General features: G+C 52.6%; 1 protein-coding gene across 1 annotated transcript; it reads right to left on the minus strand.

Annotated features, from left to right (window-relative positions):
• Positions 1-974: 974 nt before the first annotated feature.
• BARHL2 (BarH like homeobox 2) lies at positions 975-7065 on the minus strand. Its single transcript, XM_050806616.1, has 3 exons — positions 6039-7065; positions 3950-4175; positions 975-2060 (listed from the first exon to the last, which is right to left on the minus strand). The coding sequence occupies exons 1-3, from the start codon at positions 6664-6666 to the stop codon at positions 1748-1750; spliced, it is 1167 nt and encodes a 388-aa protein (XP_050662573.1). The 5' UTR covers positions 6667-7065; the 3' UTR covers positions 975-1747.
• Between the last annotated feature and the right edge of the window lie 3390 nt (positions 7066-10455).

Below are 10455 nucleotides of genomic sequence, written 5' to 3' on the forward strand. Positions count from 1 at the left end.
GTAGCTGTACTAAGTGGCTCCTTCATACAGTTCTGAGCACTGAACCTGGTGGGGAACCAGCCTGGTGGGGGGTGAGGAGTGGTGTTTATGGTTGACTTAGGCCAGGGTACTACAAACATTTACTTACACACACACACACACACTCCTAAAGCAGGCAGCGGGCCTCCTCCACACTCTGGGCAGGGTCTCCTATTTTGCAGTCCCAGCTGTCCCAAGGGTGCAGATAAAAGGCTTGGCAGCCAGTCTCAGCCTGAGTTCACCCTTGCAAAGGAGCTCCAGGCATCGCAGCACAACGAACTCACTAGGACAAGCGGCTTCGCATGGGGCTGGGGGCTGGACGCCTGCCGCCAGGGACTGAGAAGGCAACGATCAAAGCTGCCACAAGGGTTTGTTAGTTGGGCCTCTCCAAGTCCCCCCGGGGCATCCTAATTGCTCGTCCCACAGCCTCCCGCTCACAGGCTGTCCGACCGCGCGGGCGCCCAGCCGCGGGCAGCAGAACAGCTGCAAGGCCCGAGGAGAGTCCGCCTGCCGCCCAGCCCCTGTCGGCGTTGTCATCACTGCCCAACGCTTAGGACCCTCGCTGCCCCAGGAGGACCCCTCGGAGGAGGAGGAGTGGACCGAGGGATCACCACACTGTCGGTCAAGCGGGGGCCTCTATGCAGGTCAGGACGGCAGCAAAGTTGGTCACCGACTTAGCCAGCACCAACAGCCTACAAGTACAGATTTTCTCCCAGGGCCTCCTGGGTTGCTTTGAAACCATCCACTTAAAGAGAAAGGAACTCACACTTATCAAATAATGGTTCCGAAGAGGCCAGCACGAAAAATGGAGCTGCTTTTATACAAGCCAACCCAACTTCTTTACGGATTTTGTAAATTCCTAATATTTCAGAAGAAATTTGTCGTTCTAAACCAAGTCAGCACTTCATCATAGTACATTCTGCTTTAGTAAAATCAGCTCCCTTGGATTTCATCACTTGTTAAAAAAAGATAAACTTTATTTTTGTAATTTTCAATCACAAAAAAATCTATATTTTTGTCTAAGCATTTATTTTACTGAATCAAAAAGACATGAAAAGAAAAATCATGTTTTTACTAACGTATATAAGTGACTCTTTTTGGACAACATATAATAAATATGATATATCACTTATCACTCAGTCTTTCAAATGTACATTTTTTTCATATTATGGAGCATGCCACTTTTCCAAAAGAAAAAAGGTCATGAGAAATCAGTGCAAAGTTCTCAGTTACCCTCCTCTTTTCTCTGGGGCAGACGGAATGTCCTCGGCAACGCCCTTTGCCTCAGCACTTGAGGCTGGCTGTCCATCTACAGTTCTCTCTGCCTGTGCGGTTTCCGCTCCGTGCCCTTCTTTCTTCCCTCCTGAGCCCTCCCCCCTCCCTCCCTCCTGCTTGTCCCTAAAGTCATTTTTTTAAAAGAATCTGAGGTTTTGTTTTTGTTGTTTTCACTTACTGGTCGCACTTTGAGTGGGGTCAGCATTTTCGCCAGTCACACTGCTGTGGGGGAGCTTTCCAGCCCTGTTTCTAGGGGTGGGGAGATGGAGAGCAGAGGGCTGGCTCCTCTTTGGGGGTCCCCGACCCACTGGTAAGCATCTTTCTCTCTTACTCCTCTGCCTTCCAGAGTCGGCTGCAAGGGAGGCCTAGTGGCCTGGAGCGGGGAGAGGAAGGGCAGCAGTCCGGGTTGGGCAGGGATATGGGGAAGGGATTGCAGTGCCTTCCTGCAATGTTTTCACCGGGGGTGTGGGGTGCCCGGGATGGGGCTGGACAAGGGATTAAGGGCTGGCTGTCCCCCAGGCCCTAGGCCGTGGATGAGCACGCGGGGCACCAGGGGCCGCTGCAGCTGGGGATGGGGTGCTGGAGGAGTCCGGTACATGCTGCTGTACATGGCAGCGGCAGCCGCCGCCGCCGTAGTGCTGTCCATGCTGCCCAGCAGGCTTGGGTGATAGAAATAAGGCGATGGAAACATCCTCTGCAGCGCTGAGTAGTTCCCTGCCTCGGCCAGCAATTCCAGGCCCACCGCTGTCTGCCGCTTCCACTTGGTCCTGAAAGAAAGCGGGCGTGCAGGCATGCTGTGGGCATGGTCCAGGCACCAAGACCCAGCCCCTTCTCTGGCCCCTTCCTGCCTCCTCCTTCTTTCTCCCCTGGGTGGCAGGAAGACTCAGAGACCTATTCAAACTGGCAATGCACTACATCTCCTGCCCCAGCCTTGCTCCCAGAAAGACCCAAACCCAAAGCCAGTTTTGTAAATTATACCTTCAATGGCAGAGACCCTCACAAATGAGATCCTACAAGCTTCACTGCCTTTTCCTAAAGCTCTGCTCTGCTGTTGCCCCCCTTGTAGTTTGACTACTTCTGGAAACTTTCCTTAGGGCCAAAGGAGACTTCCACAAGCAATCACTTTCCTCCTTCCTTAATTTCCCTTCCACGTCCCCCCACTCCCAGCAATCCCAAAGAGTCTGCTCTCAGCCCCTCTTCCTTCCCCCACAGGCTGAGAGAGAAGAAACCGTAAACAAAAGGATGCAGAGACTCCTAAGTCAGGGACCCCAGCCCCTCTCAGTCCCCAGGGCTGGGAGACATATTTCTCTCATAAGCCTGACAGGACCCTACAGTGGGCAGGGAGCTTAAGGGGAGGATGGCAACAAGGTCTCAAAATGGAATTCATTTGAGGGAGGGCTCTCCCAAGGGCAAAGTACCTCCTGGCCATTCTGAGGGGGAAATGCATTTCAAGATATTTCCTCCTCAGGGAGAAAGTAACAATCAAAACCTGTGATCAGCTTTTCTCAGTCTCCTCCTTCCCCCACTGCACACCCTGCTAGGAAGAAGAGAGCAGGCGGTTGCTCAAATGACTTATGAAGGAACGCAGGACTGGTGGGCCATCCATACTCGGCAGCTCCAGCCAAATTAATAAACATGTCGCCCATTTTAAATTGGCTACAAATGACACTAATGTTTTCCGACAGAATTAGGGTGGCTGAAACCGTATGTAATGAGACAGAAAATTATGGTAAAGATGACGACTGGATGGGCATTTCCAACCGCACTTATGGACGATTAGAACACAAGCGAGAGAAAAGGAGGGGGAGAGAAAATCGAGACAAGGAGATGAGTGCCAGTCTTGAAAACACAGCGAAACCTCTGCCTCAGATTGCCCAGGTTCCGCTCTACACTTCTCGGCCCAGCAAGCACTACCAGCCACTTTTGCTTTCTTAATTTCCCTTCTAGAGAAGGAGCAGTGCCAGGAAGGTTCTGCAGCACTCTTGCTCCATGTTGAGACAGCAAAGGCAGCCAGTACAGGGGACAGACCCACACTCCCTCCTTCTCCCTGTACGGATGCTTGGCCAGCCACCGATTCTCCAGCCTGCAGCTGCCAAACCAACTCTAACCCAGCTGGGCTCTCCTAGTCTCTGCAGCTACACTGACCAAGGCTGGGACCCTGCTTCTCCCAGCCGCCTCACAGGCCAAAGCAAGGACATTTACGCTGAGGCGGCTGGGATAGCTCTGTGGAGATAGCAATAGCTGGGCCGGGCCTTGCTGTCGTCAGCTACAAACCTTTGGAACCAGCCTGGGGCAGGCCCAAGGGGTGCACCGCGCAGGCTCTCTGGACCTGAGTGTCAGCTGCACAGATGTCTCAATTTGAGAAGGTGTGGCTTCATTGATTTGGGGATGAAGTGGGGGGAATTCCAGCGGCTCGGGTTTCAGAGGAAAAGTAACACCTGTTAAAGCACTTAGAAGTGCAAAATTGTCCAAATTCCAGCTGCCCTTTGGTCCCTCTCACCTTGGGGGTGTGGCTCATCCCTACCTCATCCTTAAAGCACCCAAGTGCCCACTCCAGGGTCTCTCTCAGTCCTTAGAGTCTCTGGAGGCCAGGAGAGAAGAAGATTCATGACTTAAATGGCCAGACACCTTTGTTCCCACAAACTGCCTCCCTTACCTGCGGTTCTGGTACCAGGTCTTGACTTGGGTGTCAGTGAGGTTGAGCGCTGCAGCCAGGTCCATGCGATCCTGCACACTCAGGTACTTCTGCCGCTCAAAGCTACGCTCCAGTTGATTGAGCTGGTGGTCGGAAAAAGCTGTCCTTGCTTTTCGAGGCTTCTTGGCTCTCACAGGGGGACTCTCACGGCTACTCGTAATCTCCCGGTCTCCTTCCTCCTTTGTCCCTACCATAGAAACCCAGACACAGTGGTAAGTTAGCCTGGAATGGGGGAAGGACTGAGTGTCCTCCTGGCATACACTTCCACATTCCCAAGCCAACCACTGGCCTCGGAGGACTACACTCTGCCACCCCCAGAACACACACACACTCAGGCCTTAGCCCATGTGGAGGAAGAGGGCTGTTTTCAGACTGCAGAGTGTGGGGCCTTGTTCAGAGGTTCTAAAGGGGGCCTAAAAGGGGGTCTGATCTTCACATGGTTGGAAATTAAAAAGTAAAAATTTTTAAAAATAAAACTTTTAAAAAGGGTTATTTTGTTATTGTTTCCTTGATTGAGAGAGATGCTCTCCCTTTTCTTTATTGTTTTCAGTATTGTTTATTGATCCTTGTTTTTCTGGTAAAGAAATATGCTGACTTTGTTTAACTGATTTGGTACTTTTCAAAGGGTCTTTCTACTCTTTTTTTTTTTTTTTTTGAGGAGGGGGCATCTTTTTCATTTTACTTTTTTCTGTTTTCTGAAAGTTATGGGTGTTTGTTTTTCTTTTTCAGATGCACCTGGGAAATGTTGGAATCAAGCTTTCTGAACCCTGCATCAGGTCTTTTAAAGTTTCACAAAGAGTATGTCACCCAAACACCGAGTTGAGCTCAAAATCACTGAGCCCATCCAGGTGACAGCATGGAGATTTCCGGATTCTATTTGTCAACTTTGGTTTTTTACTGAAATGCTGGGAAATCGATATGTCAATCCCTCCCTGTTTGTACCCGTTTGTGCAGTGCTCCTTGATCTTCCCTGCAGGAAGAACAATAATCTCTCTAATTGACCCACTGGGGAGGTTGGTGCACAAAAAATCGCCAGACCAGACTGTACATCTGTTTTGGACACTATTATGCTAATGCTATAATAGTAAAATGAGGAGCTAACGTCCTACCTTCCAGACAGTCAGCATATTTCTTTACCAGAAAAAACAAGGATCAATAATAAAAAAACAACGTATCTGTAAAGGAAGAAAAAACGCTCCTGGTATATTAAAACTCTTCCCATGCAAAGACTACCACATTTACTTATGAAATTGTCTGAGGAGAAAATGGGAAAAGGGAGTTCAAGGACAATTTCCATTGTCATCTTTTTTTTTAACAAAAAGGAGATTAATCCAATTTCAAAAGATTTTATTTTTATAAATACTACCTCCTAATTACTTGTAAGGGGCCAAAAATCTTCATAGGATACAGATATTCAGTTGAGGCCATAGGATAAGAAGGGTGCTTTTAAGAAACTGATTACAAATTTTTACGGGCTTCCCTATACTAACCACGATCTAATTTTTTACAAGTTGCTCTGTTCATGAAACTCAGAAATTTTTCCTTCATTAAAACCGATAATTCCTGTGATGGTGTTTAGAAAATAAGGTGGGGGGTGAAATCACTTGCATTAAAGAACGAACACCAGGTTGTGATCACATACACGCTAGCTAAGTGGTTTCTCTCTCCCACCTCCCCACATTCCCATTCCCATTCCCAAAGTCTCAGCTAGAAAAACCCCAAGTCCATCCCTTTTATCAACGAAAAGTATTTCCTGTCGGATGCCCTCCACCCCCCCCCCCCTTAACCCCCAATAGATTAAAATTAAGTAAAACAAAGGAAGGAGTTGGATGGCCGTTGAAGGTTGTGGGGTAGAAATTTAACAATAAACAGAACTTCGAAGAGTCCCCAAATCTCACGCCCAGGCCTCCCTTCAGCTTGCAGTCTTTTAACCGTCGCCCAGTCGCCCGAGATGCGCCCGGAATCGCTCCCCAGCAGAGATCTGCTGAAGGCTGAAGGGGAGATTGGGAACCAGGAGGACAAGCCAAGAGCGCTGGGTGGCGGGACTCACCATGGCATTTGATGTCGCTCTGGGAATCCTCCCGCTTGTCGAGTTTGGTTTTGCTGTCCTCCTGCTCGAGCTTTGGCCTGAAGCTCTCGTGCACTGCGTTGCTCTCCTGCTTCGGGGTGTGGTGGGGAGAGGATACGCTGGTGCTGTAGGGTGCACATGCCGCCAGAGGTTTGCTGTCGCCCAAGATGTCCTTAATTAAAAAAGAAGACGTAGAAGTCCTGGGGGCCGAGGCGGCCGAGCCCAGCTGCTGGGCGGGCGGCGGCGGCTGCTGTGGCGGCGGCGGCGGCGGCTGCTGTTGGGGCGAAGGCTGCAAACTTTGGGTCGGGGCCGCGGCCGGTGGCGGCGGCTGCTGGCTGTGGTGGAGGTGGTGATGATGCTGGGTCGCGTCTGCTACCAGATGCTGCTCCGGGGGCTCCATGGTGACTGAAATAGGAGAAGAAGGCGCCGTCCCTACGGTATCAATCTCCGAACAGGGAGATGGGGTGGCCTGACTCCTAAAATCCGCGGTCCTGGCCTCACCGAGCGGACGGAAATCTCCATTCATAATGCCCGGGCTGCCTGAACTGGCACTGGATAAAATCGTGTCTATTCCAAAACTCGACGCGCTGGCCCCTTCCATTGTTGTCATTTCTACATGAGGTCCACGCCACTCCGCCGTTCAGCAGCCGCCCGGAACCAGCGAAGGAAGCTATCGATCGTAAAACAAAATAAACACCAAACAATGTTGCCGCCGCTTAAAAAAAAAAAAAAAAAAAAAAGTGGGGCGGGGAGAGAAGGAAGGGTAATTGGGAAGTGGCAATCGGTGGATACTTTCGACACAACTTTTTTTCTCTTATGCAAAAAGTAGGAGTGGGAAGAAAAAAAGATGATGCGGGGCGGGGGGGGTAGTTAAAAATTTTTCTGAGAAAGCTCGGAACGTGCGCTCCAGGAACTAGCGCTCCAGGAACGACTGCGCACGTGGCGCGGCGGTGGCGACGCGGAGGACCCAGGCGAAAGCGCAGGCGGCGGGAAGCTACCCCGAAGCCGCCGCCGCCGCCGCCGCTGCCGGGGTCTGCCCACAGCCTGGCACCTGGCAGCAGCGGTGGCGGCGGCGGACGCGGCAGGTGCAGCGACGGCGAGGCCCGGGCGGCCGCGCGCCCTCAGAGCTCCCCCGCGGCTCCCGAGGTGGCAGCCGCCCGCCACTCGGTAGCCCCGTAGCCGAGTTTCTGAACTTTCTTGGAAAGTTGCGGGGCAGACACGGCCGCAGCGGCCGCGGCAACGCGAGGAGGAGGAGGAAGAAGAGGACAGCGAGAAGGAACCGGCGCAGGCGGCGGAGACGCGATGCCGGGCGACTCCGGCCGCTGCCAGGCGCTTTCGCTTGTAATCCGGCTGCTCGCGGGCGGCGCCGACCCCCTCCCGTGACGTCACGGCCACTGCCGCCGCTCCCAGCGCCGCGCCGCGCCGGCCCGCGCCCCCGCTGCCGAGGCCGCGCGCCCGGCCCCGCGCCCCCATTGGCCGCGCCCGCGCGAGCGAGGGACGCCGACGTGCCGGGAGCCAATAGGCGCAGCGCTCGCGAGCCGGTCAGCGGACTCGGCTCGGACTTCGCTGCTCTTTTGAGAAGCCGCACATCCTCGCGCCCGCATCCCTGAACCGAACTCCGAGTCAAGTGGTCCCGGTGTCCACAATCACCAGTGCAGGGCAAAGGGAGAGGCGGGGAAAGGATCAGAGGGAGACCAGAGAAAGGGAACCAAAGGGGAGAAAGAAAAAAAAAAAAGTAGCAAGGCTTTGCCCGTTTTCTTAAGTCAGAAGAGAGAGGGAAAAGAGGACGGGTAGGGACTTACCTTTAGGCTCCAGCGCGGCTGCCCTCGCAGCCTCCCCCAGCGCGCGCGGGAATAGTTCGAAGACATTAAGAGAGGAGGAAGGGGATCCCTGAAGGAATTCACAGAAAAGTGTGTCACTTCAGGCGCCAGAGCCTTGCATAAGCATGCGGGCAGGCTCTGGGCTCTGATTTCTCCCCCAACGAACCCAGGCGCTTGGGCTCGGCCCAGCGGGCGGCGGGTCCCTGAGAGGAACACAGCCGGGTCCGCGTCCACCAGGCACTCTAGGGGAGAACGAGACCTGAAGCTCCAAGCCGGGGACCCAGCCTGGTCTCCAGTGAGAGCCCGTGCTGGAAGAAATGCCTGGCCAGACGCTTTCTCCCGAACAGGGGAGCTAATGCCCGAGGCGTTCTCTGGTGGCGAGGGCAGCTACGGTTCACTGCGGTGTCGGGCGGGCGCGGAGCTCAGGACCCATAGCGGCTGGTCTGCAGCCCGCGCCCCTGCCGTGCCCCCCGGCAGTCCGTCCAACCCTGTCCCCTGGCCCCTTTCGGCGAGCGCTCATTTGGAAAGGAAACAGTCACTGCGGATCCGCTTGGGACCCGGAGCATGACTGACGCCTCGTTGGAGGGTATCAACTTGCATTATTTTCTCTAGGACGTCTCCAACCTGTCTCTTGTTGAATGTCAGAGTAATGGGAAGTGCCAGTGACAAGACGGCATATTACTCCTGATTAAGTGCCGTGTCAACCTAATTAGCAGAGTAATTATAAGGTGCTAATGAATGATTCAAAGTTCTTTGAGTTACATTTTACTCCAAATTACCATTTTAAGAACCCTATGAATCTACGAGGCAGGCATCACTTCCGTGACTAGGTCTGGAATGATGTTCGAGTGGCCTTTAACGTCTCCAAAGGCTGGGCCGAAATCTGGGGTTTAGTTGCAGTTCTGGAGGTCGCTTTCTGGGCCACAGCTTTTATCTGTGGAGGACGAAGGGAGGGGTGTCAGGGAGGCAAATGACCTCCTGGGACAAGATTTTGCCTTACGGTCGGAACTGCTTATGTGTGAGCCCTGGGTCCGGAAGGGGGTAGCTGGCCGACTCATCCTGCCTGCGTTTTCCTAGGGAAATCGGTGTATTTGACCCAGAAAAAAAAACACAGCACTATTTGGAGGGTGGGTTGAGCTGTTTCTCATCGTCTTCGTGCCATTTTTCCTAGGGCTGTTCCGAGAGAACAGCGGGCATTGAAGGGACGGAGGCGAGGAGATGCACAATCCGGGCAGCTCTCGCACTTCTCGGAAGGCAAGGGGAGTTTGGCGGAGGAGTCGGGGTTGGTGAGCTGAGGCGGGGACTCGGGACGTGCTCAATCCCGGCAGGGACCGACGCTGGCCAGAGGGGTGCCGGGAGGCCCTAGGGAACGGGTGACTGGGCCCCCCGGTGGGGTCGGGCCACTCTAGGCTGGAACTGGGTTGGATCAAACGCCTCTGGCGCGGGAACTGAGTGCTGGCCCGGGAGACCCTCCGGAGAGCTCGCGGGCTCGGCCTCGGCCTTCGGCCGCGGTTACCGAACCACAGACGGTGGACTTGCGGAGGTGACTTATCCGAAGCCGCAGGGCCCGGCGCTGCACAGCTTCGCAGCCTAAGCACCCCGCGCGTCTGTCACAGTTGACCGCTGTGGGGAGGACGGGAAAGGCTCTAGGGCTGCCCGAGACTGCAGGCGGACGTTACCTACTCTTCCCTCTTCAAATATCGATTAGGGTTCTTCCCATTCCAACATCATCATCCACCAACTTCCCGAATATGCTGCGTTTTCTCCTAGGCCTGAGGGGGTTCCAACTCGAATTCCCCTCGCTGCGTATTCAGGGTGGGAAGTGGGGAGGGGGATAAAACAAATTTAAAATCCAGAACTTACGGCACTGCACAAATCAATTATTCTCGACCTTGATAAATAATTCATTTAAGCCTGTTTTTGTTTTGTTCCGACGCCTAAAATGACTCAAGAGCTCAAAAGGCTGATCGCACAGCTTGTGTTAGGCGGTTCGACAGGGTTTTTTTTTTTTGTTTGGAATAATTCACAGCATTGGCAGGGGAGACGATGGAGATATGACCCTACGAAAAAATGAAATCTTAAAAGGAGAGAGAAAAGTCGAAGTGTTGGGGGCAGGGGAGTGCGTGTTTTGTGACAACTCTAAAGCGAAGCAAACAGGAACCCAGTAGGCCCCACTTTGTGAATGTCTCAGATCATATTTTCTTAAGAAAAGGTTAATATCACAGAAGAGTTCTCTGGGTGGGTGTTAGATCAGCTTCCAGTAGCAATAATGGTGAGGGTAAAACACGACCTTAACTTTTATCAAGGCTGCGATGTTAGTGGTGGCCTGAAGATTCACAAATGGACTTGAAGACCAAATTACAAACTTAATGAAAAAACTTTTTTCAGAGCTGGAGTTTTGTTTAACTTTTCTCGGTTGTTTTTTCCCCAGACACATTCCTCTCTTGCATTTTTTTTTCTGAAAGTATATAATGTATACATCCAAGAAGTCATGCATATTCTGGCAAACATAATTCACTTTTCATTTTTAAAAAAATCACAATTCAGAAACACAACAGGGTGCAGATATATCATATTGC

This window comes from Macaca thibetana, chromosome 1 (assembly GCF_024542745.1).
Source record: "Macaca thibetana thibetana isolate TM-01 chromosome 1, ASM2454274v1, whole genome shotgun sequence".
Taxonomy (NCBI): Eukaryota; Metazoa; Chordata; class Mammalia; order Primates; family Cercopithecidae; genus Macaca; species Macaca thibetana.